General features: G+C 39.8%; 1 protein-coding gene across 7 annotated transcripts in view; it reads right to left on the bottom strand.

The window, feature by feature from the left end:
- The window catches only part of MTUS2 (microtubule associated scaffold protein 2), a 502,895-nt gene that overhangs the window by 262,092 nt on the left and 217,156 nt on the right, over window positions 1-23,647 (bottom strand). For all 7 annotated transcript variants that reach the window (XR_012158528.2, XM_073340921.2, XM_073340900.2 and 4 more), the window contains one exon: window positions 10,959-11,165. Coding sequence is in view for 6 of the 7 variants with exons in the window: in XM_073340921.2 (XP_073197022.2) it covers window positions 10,959-11,165 (207 nt within the window). In the remaining variant the exon portion in view is untranslated. The remainder of the gene's footprint in view (window positions 1-10,958; window positions 11,166-23,647) is intronic.

The following is a 23,647-nucleotide window of genomic DNA, read 5'->3' as shown; positions in this document are numbered from 1 at the left end:
ACAGTGGGGTGGGAGGAGGTATTGTTTCATATTCTCTGTGTGTATATAAAGTCTGCTGCAGTTTCCACGGTATGCATCCGATGAAGTGAGCTGTAGCTCACGAAAGCTCATGCTCAAATAAATTGGTTAGTCTCTAAGGTGCCACAAGTACTCCTTTTCTTTTTGCGAATACAGACTAACACGGCTGTTACTCTGAAACCTGTTAGGATATAGATATTCAGGCCTGTCTGTAAAGGCCTATACTCTAAGAATTTAGGTGTATTCTTATCACTTGGCTAGTTATAGAGGTATAAAAGAAAGAATCAAAATCACTGTCTGCTGGTGTAAGGGCCTTCTCTTACTGTGACAGTCTGAGGCCCTGTGCTTAGGCTAAGGCCTTTGGCTAAGCAGCAGAGGCAGCCATAAGCTAGGAAGCGAACAGTCACATCCTCACATTCCAAACTAGTCACATTGAAAGAAGGTGCTACTGGGCTGTTAGGAATACAATCCTGTCCTGATAATGCCTATCGCCTCCAGAGAAAGAGAAGTGCCTAGAAAATGTAAAAGGAAACTTAGTTTGATAGCATCCTGTCGTCTGGCAAGAACTCACTTATCAATAGCTGGGATGTGAAATCCTCACTTCTGTATTGTCTTGTCATTATAGTTTCCACTTTGCTATTGTTTGTCTATATAATCTCTGTCTGGTTCTGTGATTGTTCCTGTCTGCTGTATAATTAATTTTGCTGGGTGTAAACTAATTAAGGTGGTGGGATATAATTGGTTACATAATCATGTTACAATACGTTAGGATTGGTTAGTTACATTTCAGGAAAATGATTGGTTAAGGTATAGCAAAGCAGAACTCAAGTTTTACTATATAGCCTGCAGTCAATCAGGAAGTGAGTGGATGGGTGTGTGTGGGGAAAATGGGAACAGGGAATGTGGGTAAGGAAATTGGAATCATGTTTTGCTAAAGGGGGAGATGGGAACAGGGAATGGGGGTAAGGAAATTGGAATCATGTTTGCATAAGGGCAGGAATGGGAACAAGAACATAGGTGTAAGGCTCTGTGGTATCAGAGCTGGGAAGGAGGACACTAAGGAAGGAAACTGGAATCATGCTTGCTGGAAGTTCACCCCAATAAACATCGAATTGTTTGCACCTTTGGACTTCAGATATTGTTGCTCTCTGTTCATGCGAGAAGGACCAGGGAAGTGGGAGAGAGAAGGAATAAGCTCTCTAACAGCACCCATCACCCTTTCCTTTCTCTGCCCCACATTAAAGGAATTCTTTAATTCCTAGAATGTTGGGTAGAGACTGAATAGTGCTATCTTTTTGAGTCAATTCCCTTGCCAAGGGAGAACTACTTCTTACACTACGCTGTTATTCTATTTTAAGAATCTTAAGCAATAAGGCTTTCACCACTTGACTTGGAAGATTATTTTTACTAATAGATTTTATGACTAACAAGTATTTCCCTGATTTAAAACCTACATTTTCCATGTCTTGAATTCATCCCAGTTATCTCATTCATACCATCCTAAACAATGTTTCCTTTTTTGCATTTCTCCCCAATTGAGGCTGTATTACACTGTTTGGCGAAGTGTTTTCTGTATAGTACTTACAGCACTTTGGAATCCCTTTGGATTAAATATACAAAATAAATTAAATCAACGTTATATTAAATGAACCAGGAGAAATACCGATGCAAGCAACACAGATAACATTAAAGCCAAGAATTATGAGAATTATGCTTATAACACATACAACTGAAACAAAATCACAAACATTGTAATATTGCTATATAATAAACTATAGAAGTGTATAAATTAGAAATTACACGACAAACAGAAAACTTTAGCATACTGTATGGAATTCAGCGTCAAAAACTAAGACAAATTACATGAGAGGTAGATATGGGAGGAGCTAAAGAACTAAAAATCTTAAATTCTGAAAGAAACAGTCATTTCACAACTGTTGCAGGACTCAGTCCTACTCAGATCCAACTCTCACTGACTTCAGCCACTACCTTATTACGTCTTTATTTCTCAACCAACTCTTCCTCTTACTTGGCAAAATTCTCAATCTCCCAATATGAAAATTAAATACATGGCACATTTTAACTTCTGTATTCTCACCAATTCTGGGTATACACAACATTTTAATAATTTTCCTACAGTGTGAAAAAATCCTTTCAAAACCCATGCTCAATTAAAGGAAAATGGCTCATCACATTTATTCAAACCCTCATAATATTAAGCAGCGGGGCTGAAAGCAAGCATAAATTTGTAGCTCATGGTTAATTTTGAGCAAAAAGTGGTGCTTGAAAATCTCCCCCTATAATGTAAAGCTAATTCTGCTACTGTTGCTGACATGCCCATTCCATCCTAAACATCTTCTTTCAAAGGTACAATGGCAATTAAGTGCTGAACTTCAAAGTCATTGTTAAGTCTTACCTATCTTCCCAGATAAAAAACCTCCACTAGGTTAAACTGGAATTAATGTTGAGAGTACAGATCTGTAACTTAAGGGTAGAAAAGAAAACACAAAAACAGTCATGAGATTGTTGCAGTTAAACCCAAAACAAGTATTAAAAACCCAGGAAATACAGAGGTACGTTTAAACTTAATACATCCAACCACAGAGAGATCATTCCCGAGAAACGTCTAACAACTGCTACATATCTTACAGGACCCAGTTTTACTTAATTTTAACTTAAACTGATGAACATATGTACTTGAAACTTCTCAGAAAATTCATTCTATACTCACAGTAAATATTGTAAACTTGGGGATGATGCACTGTCTTCTTCATATAGAACAAAGCTGCTCAGACAAAACACAAATCAACCTTTACTACAGAGTCACAGCTAGTGCCTCCATAGTGTGTTTATGGACCGGATATCCCTATGACACTTGTGTGATTTATGAGTAACCACACTGAAGCCAACATATGGTTGCCTAACACATTTCTTTATAACCTTGTTTTACACACACACACACACACCCCTCTGTGTGTGTGTGGGGGGGGGGGCAAATGCACTCAGAGTATCCATGTGATAAGTTGTAGAACCCTATGGTGAATTGCAAAAATATGTGATTAATTAATATATGGTGTACCTTTGACCATCTCACTTGCTTACTAAGCCATCTCCCTATGACTTGTTCTAACAGTCCAAAACCCCAGAGCAACAAAACACCTTTTTTTTTAAATCAATCTGCCAGAGAAATGTTTCCTCCTCCTCCTGAGTGCGAAGTTTCTCTGAAGTTGTCTGCTTAGTCACTAGTATGCAGAATTTGGAAATAAATCTGTGTTTCCTAGCATGTGTAAATTTATGAGGTTCTACGGTATCTACTTAAAATGTATTGTGCATTACATTGTTTATAGAAATAAATACTTCTGTTAATGGAAGTCAACATTCTGCTCCACCCACAAAGATGTGGCCTTTTACATTTTTGCAACCAGGTATCTATTGTAAAAAATTAGAGGTCAAGTTTTGCAATATTAATTGCACAATTAAGCACACTTAAACCACAACAAATTGCACACATTTAATGCTAAAATTGTTTTATATTGTCCCAGTTGTTAAAAGCATGCTTGCGTGAAAGCAGAATTCTTAACAGTTTGTTCCACTATAACAAAACACATTTTTACTGACAACTAAAGTACAGCATTATTGGACACAGTGTCCACTGCATCTGAGTGAACACTAATATTTTGGTGCAGGAATTTTATGTATTGACTCACTATTGTTTCATAAACAAATATGGAACAGGACACTGCACTTAATCCTATCCAACATCCCAGACACTGAGTCAAAAACTTGTGTCAAGCACCAAAATAAATATAAAAATGCCAGTTTTGGTTTTCATAAAGAAAACCATCATTCTCACCTCAGCCCACCCATTATTTCTGGCCTTCAGTTCTTATAGAGTGGAAAAAAATGGAGGAGCCATCCAGTCTACAGTACAACAATAATAATCCAGATGAACATAATGATCAAAATCAGCTCTGAAAGAATGGCTCAACTCAACTGAGACCCTCCCTACTCCATCCAGCCTCCAAGGAAAAGGGTAAGCACATGAGCTGATCTTGCAACATGCCTCGAAGGTGAACAAATTCAGGACCAAGGGGGTCGTGAGATACTGATTGCACACAACATCTTCCCCAGATCTTAGAAATAACAGTGTAGGGTCTGTCAGATGTCTGAGTACGCTGATCTAATATGTTTTTATTTATTCATGCATAATTGGGTTCTTGTGAGAAGAGAGGTGGTCTCTAAGGCTTTGACTACACTATGAGCTAGGGTGGGACTTTCCAGCTTGTGACACATACTTGCCCTACCTCTCATCCAGCTAGTGGGAGTACGAATAGCAGTGTAGTCACAGTAGCACAAGCAGCAGCAGAGGCTTCCCAAGTACATACCCATCGGTTTTAAGTGGGTTTGTACTCGGCATGGCTCAGCCATGCCACTACCCATGTTATCGCAGCTACACTGCTATTTATACTCATTAGCTCTGTGAGACCTAGTGTCAGTATGTGCACACAAGCAGGGGAATCACACGCTCAGACTATAAGTCTAGCCTAAAATACCCAGGCCTCGGAGAATAAAACTAACATCTTAACTGCATCCAGAAACTAATCTGAAACCCTTGCAGACTAGATAGCACAGAGATAACATGTTCCCTGCATGAAACACTAATATGGGTTCTGATCTTGCAAGTGTGCTCAAAGACAGGCCTCACACCCCCACAGAGACCCACTCATTTCAGTGGGGCTCTGTACAACTGCAGGAGTCTGCCTGTGAGCATCTCACTACAGTATTGGGACTTAATTGGGCAACCGCATTCTATCCCAGCAGAAGACTCCAGCTGGTCTTCTGTGATGAGTGCATTGTGGTAATCCAACCTGGAGGTGACGAACACTTGGATAACCCTGGTGTGGGAACTCTGTATCTAACAGGGAAGGTTGCAACCTCCTTGTCAAGTAGAGATGAGCAGTCAATAGGGCATAAATAGCAAATCTGAGTTACAGAAGATGGCCAAACCAGTAAACTCTAATGAAATTATCCACTCAATGTGCAGTGGCAGTCAAAAAAGCGAACAAAATGTCGGGAATCATCAAGAAAGGGATAGATAATAAGACAGAAAATATCAGATTGCCTTTATATAAATCCATGGTACTCCCACATCTTGAATACTGCATGCAGATGTGGTCGCCCCATCTCAAAAAAGACATATTGGAATTGGAAAAGGTTCAGAAAAGGGCAACAAAAATTATTAGAGGTATAGAACGGCTTCTGTACGAGGAGAGATTAATAAAACAGACTTTTTAGCTTGGAAAAGAGGCGATTAAGCGGGGTATGATAGAGGTCTGTAAAATTGTGAGTGGTATAGAGAAAGTACATAAGGAAGTGTTATTTACTCCTCATAATAGGAGAACAAGGGGCCACCAAATGAAATTAACAGGTAGCAGATTTAAAACAAACACAAGAAAGTATTTTTTCACGCAACGCACTGTCAACCTCTGGAACTCCTTGCCAGAGGGTGTTGTGAAGGCCAATACTATAACAGGGCTCAAAAGGGAGCTAGATAGATTCATGGAAGATAGGTCCATCAATGGCTATTAGCCAGGATGGGCAGGAATGTTGTCCCCAGCTTCTGTTTGCCAGAAGCTGAGAATGGGCGAGAGGGGATGGATCACTTGATGACTACCTGTCTATTCATTCCCTTTGGGGCACCTGCCATTGGCCACTGTCAGAGGACAGGATACTGGGCTTGATGGACCTTTGGTCTGACCCAGTATGGCCATTCTTATGTTCTTATGACAGATATCACTTTCTGCATTCTTCTGCTTGTTTTTCCCAACCCATCAGCTGTGTTGTTCTCAGTAAGGCAGAGAGTTTGTCTTTAACAATTAAACTAACTTTATTTGAACATGGCAGAACATTCTAACCAGAGCCTGGTGTCTGCAGTATTGTGGCTCCCTGATCTATCTGCAGGCCTCAGCTTCCCCAGTCAACCTGGATAGAAGTTGCGCCAACATCAGCAACAACTCAGTCTTGCCCAGAATGAGCTTCAGATAGCTGCTAGCTCCCACCCAAGCTCCAGTCTCAGCCAGCCACTGGGAAAGCTGTGTGATCGCACCATCCAAGTTTGATTTAATGGAGACCTGGGGCCAGATTCACCAGTGTGCTTGATCCACTTTGCCCGTAAGCAGCACAAAGTGGATTTAAAAGGGCCAGAGATGGCCAGTGCAGAATTGCCCTGTGCGAGGAAACTTCCTGCCAATAGAAAGCTGGTGGAGAGACTTTACCTCCCCCACAGGCGGCACATGAGTCTTCCATTTGTGGAGACTTACATGCAAGCCCCTCCCCCACTCTGCTCCCTCCCCCGAGACCCCCCCATTTGCCTGCCCCCTCCCCCTCTTCCCACGAGGACCCCCCTTGCCCACCACTCGCTCCTCTCCACAGAGAGAAGTGAGCAGCTGGTGGGATGGCGCCATGGGGGAAGAGGCCGAGTGGGCAGTGCCTCCCCACACTTCTAGGGATCTTCGCTTCCAGCGCTCCAAAGGTGGTGGGCCGGTGCACCTCCAAAGGGAGGTGACCCACGCCGCATCTGTAGCATTTGCCCTCCTGTATGGTCAGCCTTATTTGGGGAAGCTTAGCCTCCCCAAGCCTCTTATATTCAACATCCATTACCCCCTCTGATTCCAGCCATTTCTCTGTCCCCAGCAGAGAAGCCGGCAGGGTCATGAGGAAGCATAACTCCACTATGCCTGCTCCTCCACTGGCATACACTGGAGCTGCTCCCCTACAACTCGATCTGCCCCAGGGAGCAATGTCATCAGCTACTGAGGGTAATGCAATCTAAGCTCTCACACGATCTCCCATAGCAGCCTAACTTACATGCTGCACCAGAGGGGGGAGAGAATAGAACGCTGTGGTACCCCACACAGGAAAGACCTCACAACTAAAGCTAGAGCTGGGTGATTTTTTTTTGGCCAAAGAGTTTATTTACCAAAAACTGCAATGTCGGCTGACCCAAAACTATTTGTGAATTTGAGCTGACAATTGTGCCCAAGGAAAAGTTTTTCAGGACCAGCAAACTATGTGTGCGTGCGACCTTTTATAACCTATATCCCAAAGGGTAGGACGCTTGCCAGGCATGGGGGAGACCACGTTTGATTCCCCACTCTGGAGCAGGTCCTAAAATTCTGGTCTCCTCACTGCCAGGGCTCTAACCACAAGGCCATTGGCTATTCTGGGATGGGTCGCTCTCAATTTCTCCTGTTGAAATTGCTGCATGTTTTATAAATATTTAAATACGCATTGTGCCAATGACCAACAGCAATGAGAACGACTCTACAGCCTGGAGACTAAGGCACTCGCCTGGGAGTTGTGGATTCAAATCCCTCCTCTGAACCAGGCAGAGAAGATGTGGACTTTTCCAATTGGCTGACAAATCACAAACATTTTCTGAACCAAACCAAGTATTTTCCCTGATCTTTTTGGTTCCCTGACAGTACTAAAAAAAAAAAAAAAGAAGTCAATCTATTATTCACTCTACTCACAACAAACAAGAAATCACCTCACTGGGACATCTCTAAGTGAAAAACACAGCAACTCAAATGTAATTCTCTGTACGAGAATCAGCAAGCATGCAATCTTTATCCATTGCCATAATGAGACTGTAGACCAAGGAAATCAGAACAGGATCTGTGCCATACCCACGCTTAAAGCCTTCAGGATGGTCAAGAAAAGTTGAGAATTTGGTGTAATCCCAGAGCTGCCTCACCACAACCTCATTAATAAATTTCTCCAAATAAGGAATGTTACCTATCTCCTTAGACAACCATAATTCAAAGCCATTTATCTGTGTAGAGGGTATTTAATGAATCCATATTAATTTGACAAAACTAAACAGCAGTATAGTTGCTTTGGAAAGTAATATGACCATTATGTACCACTGCAAGAACTAGCATCTTGAACCATCCAAGAATAGAGAAAAAAGAGACAGGAACACCTGAGGAAAAGATCATCTGGATCTAATATCGTCCTTTACTATATGTCCCCCCACTCTGCAATTACAGATATCTGCTTGCAGAAGCAATATTTTACCATTTGCTTGTGTTTGTTTGTTTCACTGTGACACTGATCAGATCCACAACTATATGCCCCTCAATTTACTGTATATTTGGACTGCCAAGGCGGTTTCAATAATATTCTGTTTTCCTGATACACAGTGGTGCTGCTAGAATAGAAAATCATGTTATCTTTAAAGATTTATAAAGATTCATCATTTAGCACTCTGCACCCCACTGAGGCAGGATATAAATATTCAAAATTTACCCTGCCCCCTGCTCAGCAAATGAATCGGATTTAGTTACATCTTATGATCCAATTTAGAAGTTATAGAATCAGCTATTTATATTAAATAAAACCACTCTTCCAATGGACAGCAAGGGAAAATAAATCATTTATCCTGTTAAGATTTGTTAGATAGTTTCCACCCCACCGCTTCTATTTTGTTCCATGCGATAGATGCTCAGGTACCTCGGTGACCTTGGTGGAATACAAACCTCACTGGAACAGAACAAACGTTAGTCTAATTCAAGTACACTAGGTGTGATACCAGTGGTTCAACTTTCCTTGATCTACAGAGTATATTTAGGAGGAGTTGGGAGTTTCAGTTTGATAATATTTCTATTACAGTTAATTATTCAAAAGTAAGAAAATAAAATGCAATATCTCCTATTAGTTATTTAGAAATAAATCAATCTGACCAAGTTTAAGGGATAGGGAGAGAAGGGTTAATTATCCATATTGGGTTGAAGACAAAATAAAAATAGGTTTTGCTTCTAGTCCAGAAATCTCCTGGTTACTATACATCCCATGTACAGACACAGCGCTTGGAAGATGTTTACGGCAATACAAAATCACCTCTCTGTCCTTCAAGAAAAGGATTTTTCCATGTATTCAGATGAGGAGAAGACTGTTCTTTATACTTCTTAAATGCAAAAAGTGATCTGGTGGTCTGATTGTGGGCAACAGCATGGCCCTGGCAGACACAGGAGCTGATAAGGTTCTATTTTGGTCCTGCTCATAAGTCACAAACTCAGTATGTGATAGGTAACCACCAATAGTTACAGATGGGTCCAGCCAAAACCCCAATTTCAAACACACAAACTTCAGAGTTGTTCAGAAATCCTAACATGAATCTAAGTTTGACTTGTACAAATGGTTACAATCTTTAATCAAAAAAAGAAAAGGAGTACTTGTGGCACCTTAGAGACTAACACGGCTGTTACTCTGAAACCAATCTTTAATCAAGTGGCCTGAATCAAAATCTCTGATCCAAATATCTCCACAAAAACTGTGGTGTTGGAAACTTGGACCCAGATGTTGTGGACCGGGTCCATCACTACATACAAACTAAACTACCTCTGTATTTCAAACTCACCAAAACTTGGACTCAGCTGCCTGGCTTTCATATGACTATATACTTCTTCCAAAGTTTATGAGGTTTTGTAATCCTTGGAATACACACAAGGCTAGATTCTGATCACATTTTCATCAGTGTAAATCCAGAGTAACTGCACTGAAATCAACAGACTCCGGATTTTGGAGTTGAGAATCTTACTCAGAGAATTTACTAAAATTAAAATATTCTAATAGAAGAGGTTGGAATTATAGGTATCAACAATATCTACTAAGGTTGTATTACATCTGTACACACACAGTTTCTAGCCAAAATATGGTAGCTTGGATTAAACAAGTGGTGACATGAGTTTTTTTGCCCCCCTACAAAGGCCTTAGTACCTGAAAAAAACAAATTTTATGAACACACAAAATTGGGGGGAGGGCGGGGACAAAAAAACTTCAGAACAAAAGACAGGTATGAGACAGGTAAGAATAAAGAAGAGTCCAACAGTGTAATAAGTATTCTAACATACGTTTAGCTTTCAAAACCATTGTGTGTGTCAGAACTCATTAGATGCATTAATCGCCTGCATTTCAATGACCCCATATAAAAAAGTGCGAAGAAGAAATCCTGAGGATTTTTTGTGTATTTTTGTTTTTATTTAATGTAGTTTGTTTAAAAATTACGGTAATATAAAATCTAAAAGATTTAGGACCCAACAGCATCCTAAAGCCGCTGGAATTTTATGCAATCTGGCACATTCAATTTGAACCACTTCAAGACTGATAATAGTTGCTTTGAAATTGACATGGTTCAGGCTGAAACCAGTCTTCAAAGAAAAACTTGCATTAAAAATCCTCAATCTCCGTTTATGTTCTGAGCCCATGGTATGTGTGTATTTCACAAGGAGTGCACACTCCAGCTTGCATTATTTAGTACTTAATAAAATTAACATTAGCTGCAGAAAATAGGATTTGAGATGACATTTCAGCCAAGAGATCTTTCCAAGACTGGAGAAGAGACCACAGCTAAGAAACCAATTCTGATCCTATTTTGTACCCCTCGCATTATTTGATTAACTTTCTAAACCTAAGTTAGCACACAACACATTAAGAGATGTGCAGAAAAATAGTAAATGAGAAAGAATATACTATTCAGTTCATATAATTCCCCCCCTAAAATGCCTGTTGTCCATGATTGCAATGTGCTGACCAAATACATCCATTGTATTTATTTACTAAAGAAGGAAAATTCTCCAAGTAAGTAAAAGTAGAGTACAAAAATGAATTAAGTGCATCCTTTAAAGCAATTTCCTCTTCAACAGGGAGAGCAATCCCCTCTATGCAATTTATCTCTAGTAATTATTCATCCACCATTATTTATTAAACATTTTCAAATGGGAAAAATCAGAATTCTAAACCCCCAACCTTATGGAACAGAAGAGACTGTTAAGTTGTCACGAGGATTAAACTAACCCTTCCATCCAGGCTCCCTTTTGAGCATATTTGGGATACATCTTTTTAATATTAAAATACAGAACATTTTTTCTCTGACTTACGGTTGGTTGTTCTGCTTTGATCACTCTGAACGCTGTCATTTGACTGGTTGCTTGAGACAGAGGATACACTCGAGCTCCTGACAAAACCAAATGCTGCCAACTTAGCTGCTGGCAAGCGTGAATAGCCAGGAGGACGAAGTCCAGATTGACATGGCTTGGGGAGATTGGATTTTGCAGCATTTGGGCACGGGCCTTTTTTTAGATCAACTGAAAGAAGAAACAATTTGGTGTTAAAACTAGGAAACCAGGACATGTCGCAGAGTACTTAAAATAAATCAATAAATTAATGTAATATGAAAATGAACATGAGTATTAAAAGCTGCCTAAACTGCATGGGTATCTTCGCCTTTCCTCAGCCAAATATACATTTAAAACAATTACAGGTACGTTCACAATGGATTGCAAAAGGTGAAATACATTGAGAATCGGAATGTATGAAGTCAAAAATCCATCCAACTAATGGACTAACAAGCAAATAAAATCTTTTATAAGTGAGTTATTGTATTACTTTCCACCGTTAAATCCTATTTTAGTTCTGCAAGCTAAAAAAATTATATATATATATATATATATATATGAATGATTTTGGAAGCTACATGGTAGAACGATTGTTTCAAAAATGGCAGCATAAAGCTGTATTCCCACAAAGAAAAGGATTCTGTAAAAACCAGATAAAGTTGCTAAATGAAATCACCCACCCACTTAAACTCTTAAAAGAAAGGAAATGTCCACATCAGATTCCAAGACCAGAAAGGATCATTGTGATAATTTATTCTGACCTCCTATAACACAGGCCAGAGACGGTTCCAAAATAATTATCTTTCAGAAAAATATCAAATCCTGAATTAAAAATGGCCAGTGATGGAGAATCCACCACAACCCTTAGGAAGTTGTTCCAATGGTTAATTACATTAATTGGTAAAAAGTTATGCCTTATTTCCAGTCTGAATTTGTCTAGGTTCAACTTCCAGCCATTGGATCGTGTTATATCTTTCTTTCTTAGATTGAGGGGCCCCTTATTAAGTATTTATTCCCATGTAGGTACTTATAGACTGTAATCAACTCACCCCTTAACCTTCTCTTTGTCAAGCTAACGAGATTGAGCTCTTTCAGTCTATCACTATAAGGCAAGTGTTCTAGTCCTTTAATCATTCTCATGGCTATTCTCTGAACATCTCCAATATATCAACAACCTTCTTTAACTGTAGACACCAGAACTGGACACAGGATTCCAGCAGCGGTTGTACCAGTAACAAATACAGAAGTAAAATAACTTCTCTACTACTCAAGAGTCCCCTGTTTATGCATCCAAGGATTGAATTAGCCCTTTTGGCCACAACATCACACTGGGAGCTCATGTTCAGCTGATTATTCACCATGACGGCCAAAGCTTTTTCAGAGTTGCTGCTTCCCCCACCCTGTAAGTATGGCCTACATTCTTTGTTCCTACCATTGTGTAAGTGTGACCTACACTTAAGGTATGCTTAGTTAGTACACCTTCACCCTTAATATCCCACATTCACCACTTCTACTGTCAGACTCCTCCCTGCTACAGAAGTTCAACCGAAGCAGATGATGTTTGGCTAAGTTATAAACTACTGAAAACTAGAGTTTAAAATGGAAAATATTAGGCAACCTCAGCAATAGAAATTGCCACCAGATCTACCTATAGTACCTCTGATAGCCGTTAACTGACCATTCTTCTCCACTCTACCTCTGACCTTATTGTTAACTGCTATGGCTCAGCCAGACTTTTCTAGACAACTCAGGAATATCATTTCATAACTTTCCCAAATTATCTTCAACTAGGGATATATGATCCTCCAAAGGTTTGGAGTTTGAGTTTTGTTTGAAAAGCACAAAAAGTCTGGATGCTTAGCCCAATTAGATCTAAACTATGCAAGCCCCTTTAGTACACAAAATTTTGTTAGAAGGCTTGCAAGAACAGGTTTTCTTCTGAGTTTTCTGCTATTTCTTTCCTCCAGTTAGGCTACAAATACTGCAGTTCTCTCCTGATATTTTGGCACTTCTGGGTTTCCATCCCTGTTGGAATCCAGGTGTGCAAAGGCGTACAAAAGTGACAAAGAAGAAAAAATAAATAAAAACCAAAATTTTCCAAAACTTTCTGAAAAATTGGGTTCTAGAAATGTGGAAAGATTCAGAGTCTGCATGGGGGTAAGAAAGTTATGATTTTTTTGAACCTATCCCTACTTTCATCTGCCCTGGAAGTTCTTCAACAAAGTAGTGGGATGTTTAAAAGCCAGCAAGGTTATACGTTTATTCAGTCAAACTCCTCTCCCCACTTTGTGAAAACAATTTACACATTAGAATTGAAGAATATTTCAAATTAAGTGTATATTCATAATTGTATAGGGGAAATGGGAATTAACTGCATAGAAACAAATACAGCATTCGTATTATCACAATATTTAAATCCACCGTAAATTATGTAGGTCATAGCCTTATTATGTTTAATTAGGGATTACTGTTTGACAAGACTCTATGGAAAACAAAAGTAACTATCTGTCTGAACAGAAAAATAGTTTTAAATAATACTGGAATTTGACATATACTTGCGAATTTCAGCACAATAATACTAACCAGATATTTTTTAAAAGAAAACAATATATGTAACAGAAATGCAAAAAAATCCCCAATCTGTTTTTTTAAATGATTTTCCTTTAAAGTACTTGACATAAGAGTAAAAGATTATCCACTAAGCCAACAATGGGATTTACATGGTAATCCCTTATAACTGTACTTAGAAAAACATTTAATAACTTCTCAGGATTTTAGATAAATACTAACATTTAAGAAGTCAGGTGTTTGAGTGTAAAGTTTTTCACAGGCCATCAGATGACAATGGGCACACATGCACAAAAAAGATTTTTGCTTTTACACTTCTGCATTATTTTGTTAACAAGTGTATTTTACGTGAGCTCTACTTTCTCATCTTTTTGCCTCCGAATTATTACACAAAAATACAGCACAAATTCTTTCATGCATTTTCTAGTGTTTGATCTGACATGTGGCAACAACTATTACTTGACTTAAACAAAGGAAAAAAACTGGGGAAAAAACAGGGGGGGGACCCTCAGGTACTAGCTTACCTACACTGTCCCTCCATGGTGCTATGACCATGACCTGGAGGGACCACCCCTAGAAACTGAGAGGATAATTTGGTCTCTTTTGACCATTAAATCCTTTGAGTCTGATTTTCCCCTGCCTTGCATCATGTGTAGGTGCCATTTAGACCTGTGTAAAATGAGCTTGAGACACCTCTCTAGGTGCTGGCCTGCCTCCCCAGCCCATGAAGGACTTGCTGCCATGTCCCAAGTCTGTTTTATTCTTCAAACATAAAACTTCAGCCAAAAAAAAAATATCTAAACAACACAGTTCTTCTTCCCAGCATGGGCTACAACTCCCCAAGGCTTTTCTCCTCGTCTCTCTCAGTGCTAAAAGGTGGACACACCACATCCCACCCCACCCTTCCGTTTCAGGGTCTACTGCAGGAACCCTCTCCCTCCTGCAACTCCTCTCTCAACTGAGCCACTTACCGGCTTTTATAATTACTTGACCCCTTTCCAGATGGGGCTTATATCTGCCCAGGGCTAGCAGGCCCCAGGGCCCCTGACCCTTAAAGGGCAGACTACCCTGTTACAATTACCAAACGTGAATTCTTCACTCACACAACATGTGGGACTTTACACTCACTTTACATGGAAATGACTACACAAGGGACAAGGCACTGGAGAACTGGGTCTTGATATTTTCCTGTCACTGCCAACAAGGTTGGCAATGAATGCAAATCATGTTGGTTGTTTTTATTTATTCTCTTTCAATTAAGAACACTAAAAAGTGCCCAAAACACAGGCTCCATGCACCCCACCAGTTATTTAAAATTGAAATGTGTATTTGGTTTTGTAAACAGCAACAATCCATACAAATACTAAGACCTTCATGCATTGGCCAATATTTCAAAGGCCAGGCAAAACAAATGGGCCTCTGCAATGTGGACATTTGAGTAATGGGTTCAGGAATGCAATCACCAACTCATTTCCTGTAAGCCAATGAACAAATGATGACTGTTACAGGTAAAACATAAATAGCTTTCAAGCACAACTTTCTTGCCTTACAGTTCAAGTACTAAGGCTTGGATTCACAAAGGGATTTAGGCCTTGTGACACTACATCACAAGATCTAACCTTTACATGCCTAGAAAATTACAGCAATTCACAAAGAGTTTGTCTCCCTATACAACGAATAGGGGAAAGACAGATTCCTTAGATTGCACTCCACAAAAGAAGCTACCTAAGTTAGCCAATGGGAGATGCCAACAAGAGGGGTGTGTGCTACGTCCCATCTCTCAGAGACAGGTACCTAAATTTGGATTGCAAGTGTTTGTTTATCTCTGCTAGTGATCCACGAACAGGGGAAGACAAATGTTCCTCCACCTTAGTCACATGCAAGGCCCAATCCAGTAGTGTGCTCAGAGGCTGCCTAACTCAGAGGCTGCAAAACAGCTAGAGGAGGGCCTCCCTTTAGCCCAGTGGTTAGGGTACTCATGTGGGACACGGGAAACATCTAGTTCAAATCCCCTCTTTGCCTGATGAGGACAAGAGATTTGAACCACCTCTTGGTTGAGTACCTTAACCACTGGACTATGGGAGGTAGATCTTCCTCAATCTCTCTTACTGAAGTTTTTTCATTTTAATTAAATATTAGTTGGTCTAGTAAAGAGTGAGAATTACTCTGAAACCCAGCATTTAGAGCAGGAGGGTCAGACACGGAAAGGGACAGCATCCATACTTTGTTAGGTACCAATATTGGTACCAAAGATGGTAGCGGGTAGAGAACAGTGCCTTGATGGAGATCTTGTAACACAGTGCCATGGAGAGAAGCCCTGGATTCTGTTTATTCTTGGCTGGCAGCACAAAGATGTTTCCCTGATGGGAACCTCTATGGGAAAAAGTTCTCCGGCTCCAACGCACTGGTGTGCAGACACCTGAAGTGGAACGGACACATGCAAGCACTCCAAGAAGAATTAAGTTATTTTAATGAGCAGCTTTCCTTTTAATAAAAATCTGCCAAAATAAGCTAACAAAAACTGGCAAAAAATTTTCCAGCTGTCTACCTGCTTGAAGCTAATTATAGAATTAAGAATTGTTGCCTGTACATTACATGAGTCAGTTTCTGTGAGACTTCAGCTGTTTCTATCTGGGAACGAGAAAGCGTTTACAGGTGGTCATTGGTAACGCAAGACAGACGTGCCTTAGAAGCCTCAAGGAAACTACCAAGCAATCATTTTGTAAGCATTCGTGCAGCATGTAAACTACATCTCCATAGATGCAAATAACTAAACAATAACTTTCAAGTGAGCTCTCTGTGAAATCTGAAAATGTTTCAGCTAAAACAAACAATAAGTAAAAGAAAATGGCTGAGTACATTTCGGTATGCATAAAAGGGATCTGTAGCTCAACAACTCAAACCCTCCTTGAAATTCAGGACCCTTCAAGTTTTTGTTTTTTGTGACACATTTTCCCCCAAAGATACCATTTTCCCTCAACAGGGACTTGAAATTGGATTTTCTACATCCCAGGCCAGTAGCCAAACCTCCTCACCCAACACACACAGGCAGCTGGGCTGCACCTTAGGTCAACCTAACTATGTCACTCAGTGGTGTGAAAAATTTACACCCCTGAAAGACATAGTTAAGCCAACCTAAGCTCTGGAATAGACAACGGTCGGTCGACAAAAATGTTCTTCTGTTGACATAGGCTTGAGTGGATGGATTTACTACAGTGATGGAAAACCCTCTTCCATCCTCATAGTAAGTGTCTATGCTAGAGAGGAGTAGCTTCAGTGCTGCAGCTGATTGTTTGCAGGGCAGACATACTCTTACTCTCTTTTCAACACCTCCTACTGAAACGAAAGCCTCAGGTTTTGTATTTCAAAAACTGAAAATTCAACACAATTCCATTTTCATGAAAATATTCAAGGTTTTTTTTTCATTCCATTGAGGGGGGAAAAACGGTCAAAAACTTGAAAGTGGTCACAAAATGGAACTGACGTTCTACAGCTAGCTCTAATGGTTACCCCCATGTTAAATATGGAGAAACTGAGGCAGAGGTGAAGTGAGCTGTCCCAGGTCACACAGCAATCAATGATGCCGCATGCATATTTTGGATGAACACAGAAGGTAATTCAATCTTCGATCTCTTCTGGAACTTCCAACAATTGTTCCAATCAAGGATTGATAATTTTCCTGCTATGGTCACCAGGAGTTTTTATCTGAGTAAAAACCTTAAAATGGATCTTAAGATGTTTTGCTACTTGTACATGAACAAGAGTCACTGGACTGCATGCAGTACCTTGGATTCCCAGGTGTTCTCCCACACAAGTACTAGCCAGGCCCAGGACTGTTTGGCTTTCAAAATTAAAACAATAGTCACTGGACTGACCATCAATTAATGGCAACCAGCCAATGGAAACAAGTTTTCAAATAAACCTGGGTCGGATTTGAACCAGTGACCCGGAGTCAAAAAAGCTATGTGTCTCGCAATCTGCTGAGCAGTGGTGTAATGGTAAAAAAATTGAATGGGTAAACTGACCTTTCTGCTGTTCCAGGCTGGGCAGTGGCAAACATCATGTTTCCCAAATGAGAAAGGGGTAAACTCTGTTTACCTGCATTTGCCCTCAACTATGTTACTGCTCCTGAACAATCCAGTCTACAAAACCCAATTGGCCTCCTTTAGGAAATTTTCACTGCACAGAAGAACTTTGTTAATTTGCACTTAGATTACAAATCCACATTGGATTTCCATGTTTGCGATTTACTGAAGTATACAGATCAGGAAGGTTCAGCTGGAGCTGCCAGTGCAGATAATATAACACTCCCCATGAGACTCCCTGACCTCAGACTGAGAACGCAATACCACCCTGAAAAAGGTAAGGCCACTTAGTTGTCTGTCGACACTGCTTTTCCTTCCTCCAGTTGCGGCTGCTCTGATACAAGATGGACTCTCCATGTAGCGGGGACTCTGCTTGGCATTTCGTCATATTCAGCAAGAGAGACAGCCACCTCTGCTTGTGTGCTCCCGCAAGGCACTGTGCCCAACTCTAACAAGCAAGTGAAAGTAAAAATGGCTGCCACTACCTTCCTGTGGTGAAGGGAATAGCTGGTCCCCAGCTCTGCCTTTGTCCTTTCAATAAGAAAACTGACAGAAGAGCAGAACAATACTGAGAGACAGGTGGATGGTCAACCAGTCTCCATTCCCAATCCTCTAAGCACTCAGCTCCCCCGCCCTCCCACACTTCTTGCTCTTCCTCATCATTTCGCCCTCCAGCTAGCACTAAAATCCTTCTCTCTCTCAAAAATATCAGGAATTAACATGTTAGATGAAAAGAATTACTTTGGAAGGAAGGTCAGCTGTTAACTAACATAGAATCGCTATGGTTAGGAAGGGCCAGATTGCCAGTGCCAACACTGCTCCTGTCTCCTCCACCTATACCTGTATCCAGACAGAGAAGCTAATCATGGATGCCTCTACCCATCTCCTGGTGTGGCTTTGCAGAGACTGGGCCTCTCTGAAAATCCAGGCTATGGGAGGACCGTCCAGCGTGAAAGGTGTCTCCTGGTGGAATCCCTCAGGAAGCAGGTGGGATAGCTATGGAATAGAGAGCTAGAGAGGATTGCTGTCATGCCCCTGGGGAACGGGGATATGGCTCTGTCACAGGGAGGACACTGCTGGTTACTTTTGGCAGCAGGCAGTACTCCACCCCTACTCCGAACCCACCCATCATAGTGATGAAGAACTTTTTGTTTCAATTTTCACCAGGAAGTTCAGTATCAATTGGACATCTAATTTATTAAATACCAGTAAAAATGAGGCAGGATCAGAAGCTAAAATAGGGAAAGAACAAGTTAAAGATTACTTAGACAAGTTAATGTCTTCAAGTCACCAGGGCCTGATAAAATACATCCTAGAATACTCAAGGAGCTGACTGAGGAGATTCTGAGCCATTAGTGATTGTCTTCGAAAAGTCACGGAAGACGGGAGAGATTCCAGAGGACTGAAAAAGGGTAAATATAGCACCAATCTATAAAGAGGGAAATAAGGACAACCTGGGGAATTACAGACCAGTCAATTCAACTTCAGTACCTGGAAAGATAATGGAGCAAATAGTTAAGCAATCAGTTTGCAGACACCTAGAAGTTAATAAGGTGATAAGTCAGCATGGATTTGTCAAGAACAAATCATGTTAACCCAACCTAATAGCTTTCTTTGACAGGGTAATGAGCCTTGTGGATGGGGGGGAAGTGGTAGATGTGGTATATCATGACTTTAGTAAGATTTTTGATACTATCTCGCATGACCTTCTCATAAACAACCTAGGGAAATAAAACCTAGCTGGAGCATTATAAGGTGGGTGCATAACTGGTTGGAAAACCGTTCCCAGAGAGTAGTTATGCGTGTTTCACAGTCAAGCTGGAAGGGCATAACGAGTGGGATCCTGCAGGGATCAGTTCTGGGTCTGACTTTTTTCAGTATCTTCATCAATGATTTAGATAATGGCATAGAGGGTACACTTATAAAGCTTGTGGACTATACCATGCAGGGAGGGGTTGCAAGTGCTTTGGAGGATAGGATTAAAATTCAAAATGATCTGGACAAACTGGAGAAATGGTCTGAAGTAAATAGGATGAAATTGAATAAGGATCAGTGAAAAGAACTCCACTTAGGAAGAAATAATCAGTTGCACACATACAAAATGGGAAATGGCTGCCTAGGAAGGTGTACTGAAGAAAGGGATCTGAGGGTCATAGTGGATCACAAGCTAAATATGAGTTAACAGTGTAACACCGTTGCAAAAAAAGTAGGGCTGTCAAGCGCTTAAAAAAATTAATCATGATTAATCGGTTGATTAAAAAAATTAATTGTGATTAATTGTGCGATTAATCATGATGTTAAACAATAGAATACCATTTATTTAAATATTTTTGGGTCTTTTTGACATTTTCAAATATATTGATTTCAATTACAACACAGAATACAAAGTGTACAGTGCTCACTTTACATTTATTTTTATTACAAACATTACATTGTACATTTGTACATTTTATTACATTGTAATAAAAGAAATAGTATTTTTCAATTCACCTAATACAAGTACTATAATGCATCCTCTTTATCATGAAAGTTGAACTTACAAATGTAGAATTATGTACAAAAAATAACTGCATTCAAAAATAAAACAATGGAAAACTTTAGAGCCTACATGTCCACTCAGTCCTACTTCTTGTTCAGCCAATCGCTCAGACAAACAAGTTTGTTTACTTTTGCAGGAGATAATGCTGTGATTCTTGTTTACAGTGTCACCTGAAAGTGAGAACAGGTGATCACATGGCGCTGTTGTAGCTGGCGTCACAAGATATTTACATGCCAGATGCACTAAAGATTCATATGTCACTTCATGCTTCAACCACCATTCCAGAAGACGTGTCCATGCTGATGACAGGTTTCGCTCAATATCATTCCAAAGCAGTGCAGACCGATGCATGTTCATTTTCATCATCTGAGTCAGATGCCACCAGCAGAAGGTTGATTTTTTTTTTTTTGGTGGTTTGGGTTCTGTAGTTTCCACATCGGAGTGTTGTTCCTTTAAGACTTCTGAAAGCATAGTCCAGACCTCGACACTCTCAGATTTTTAGAAGGCACTTCAGATTCTTAAACCTTGGATCGAGTGCTATAGCTATTTTTAGAAATCTCACATTGGTACCTTCTCTGTGTTTTGTCACATCTGCAGTGAAGGTGTTCTTAAAATGAACAACATGTACTGAGTCATCATCCAAGACTGCTATAACATGAAATATATGGCAGAATGCAGGTAAAACAGAGCAGCAGACATACAATTCTCCCCCCAGTGAGTTCAGTCACAAATTTAATTAGTGCATTTTTTTAACAAGAGTCATCAACATGGAAGCATGTTCTCTGGAATGGTGGTTGAAGCATAAAGGGACATATGAATCTTTAGCGCACCTGGCACGTAAATATCTTGCGACGCCAGCTACAACCGAGCCATGCAAACGTGTCTTCTCACTTTCAGATGACATTGTAATTAAGAAGTGAGCAGCATTATCTCCCATAAATGTAAACAAACTTATTTCTCTTAGCTATTAGCTGAACAAGAAGTAGGACTGAGTAGACTTGTAGGCTCTAAGTTTTACATAGTTTTGTTTTTGAGTGCAGTTATGTAACAAAAAAAATCTGTATTTGTAAATTGTACTTTCATGATAGAGACTGCACTACAGTACTTGTATGAGGTGAATTGAAAAATACAATTTCTTTTGTTTATCATTTTTACAGTACAAATATTTGTAATAAAAAATAATATAAAGTGAGCCCTGTACACTTTGTATTCTGTGTTGTAATTAAAATCAATATATTTGAAAATGTAGAAAAACACCCAAAATATTTAATAAATTTCAATTGTTATTCTATTATTTAACAGTGCAATTAAAAGTGCGATTAATAACGATTAATTTTTTTAATCACGATTAATTTTTTTTTAGTTAATCGCATGAGTTAGCTGCAATTAATCGATAGCCCTAAAGAAAGTGAACATCATTCTGGGATGTTTTAGCAAGAGTGTTGTAAGCAAGAAATGAGAAGTAATTCTTCTACTCTACCCTGCACTGATTAGGCATCAACTGGAGTATTGTGTCCAGTTCTGGGCATCACATTTCAGGAAAGATGTGGACAAACTGGAGAAAGTCCAGAGAAGAGAAACAAACATGATTAAAAGTCTAGAAAACATGACCTACAAGGGAACATTTTAAAAATTGGGTTTGTTTAGTCTGGAAAAGAGAAGACTGGGTGCGGGGTGGGGGGAGGGTTACACATGATAGTTTTCAAAGACATAAAAGGTTGTTACAAGGAGGTGGGACTGGACTAGAAGACCTCTCAAGGTCCCTTCCAGTACTACATTTCTATGATCCTATATTCTATTCCTGGAGCCTGTTCTGGATCACAGATTTCCACACTCACTGTGTCCAGAAGCTTGTTGATATTAAGCAAAGTCTCATGAGAAACTGCCTTAGGAGTTAACTGAATGGAAATCCTCAAGAAGATGGCTAGAATGTATTTTGGAGAATGGCTATAGTCCACTTACAATTATGTCACACAATGGATAGCTCTCTCCATTTCCAACTGCCTCTACTCCCTCCCTTCTTAACTAAGGGCTGCCTCTAACTCACCTGCTTTTTTCACTCTTGTTTCATTCCACGTTTCTCCTTTTTCATTATCCACTTTCACCTTCACACCCTTTCATTTCATTTACACACTGATTATGGAATTATGTTAAGTCCTCTCTGTTTCCTAACTCCCCATGGAAATGCATCCAGTCAGATTTTCTACGCTAGGGTGAGATCGAAGCGGTACATAAGCACTTAGTATTTAATAATCACTTTAGCATTTTCCTTGCACTGCACAAAAATACAGATCGATGCAATGTATTTCAATACTGTTACTAACAATGTCTGTGGCACCAGGTGTAGAATTACGTGACACAGAACAATGGAGACACCCAGAGAATGTGGCATGTAAAACGTTACTGCAGGTTGTTTACTTTAAACAGGCACTATTAGCTGAGAGAGGGGAGGGAGAATAGAGCTAGGTTTCTAAGGTGGCAATAATTGTCCTTCATATAATTCTTCTGAAGAGATAGGTCATATTGAGACACTTCTAAATCTCCACAAAAACATACAAATCACCATTCCGCCCGCTGAAAAAGTAGGCAGTGCCGTTCAGAATCATTACGCCGGAGTAACTAGGAGATACAGAACAGAGCAGTGTCACATATTCCTCCTTGAATTCTGAGTGTGTGATCTCTCTCTTCAAAAAACTAAGAAGCTCAACAGCTCAGATCTGCCCCCAGACCCAGGTTTATCAGATTGCAGAACAAATGAATGAAATTGAAGCCTGAATAGCATAAATACAAAATTACAGGAAGCAACTTCAAAGTGCAATTCTTATCTTCAAATCTCATTTGATATTCAGTAGCCCTGAGTGACAACATAAAAAATAAAGATGACACGGAAGGAGAAAGCTGCAGAGACATAGTGGCACTAGTGATGTACTTTACATGTGTGTGTCTGTGTGTGCGCATGTGTGGGAGAGAAAAATACAGTCCTGTTTCTATCTTTTGGAAGAAAAAAATACATCTCCAGTGGGACTTGGGAACTCTTAGCACCTAGCTGGGGGTGCTGAGCACCTGTCAGGATTAGGCCCCAACTCATTAACAGAGAGAAAAGTATAAGTGCTTTGAGTATCCTTTTATTAGTAACAGATTTTGCTTTGATTCAATTTCCATTGTGTGGAGTTGGTTCAAGATTGCCACAAAATCCTAAATGGTAAACGTCATAAATTAAAAGGGGGAGAATTTAATTAACTCACACTCCACAAGGAAAAAATATTCATAAACATCAGGAAAAAGTAGCAGACATTTAATTTAATTGAAAAGATGGTCAAGGGATCACTATTTTACTTTTCAAAGTCAGATAGTCTGCCAATCAAAATCAGCCACTTCACACAAACATTACCATATTTGCTCCAAAAAGCCTTCATAACAGAGGAAAGCATATTAACAACTTATACATTACAGACATAGTGTAAAGTGTTATTAAATAC

Source organism: Lepidochelys kempii, chromosome 1, assembly GCF_965140285.1.
Source record: "Lepidochelys kempii isolate rLepKem1 chromosome 1, rLepKem1.hap1, whole genome shotgun sequence".
Lineage (NCBI taxonomy): Eukaryota > Metazoa > Chordata > Testudines > Cheloniidae > Lepidochelys > Lepidochelys kempii.
Note: the sequence above shows the minus strand (reverse complement) of the source record. Positions and strands in the feature narration are given on the sequence as shown.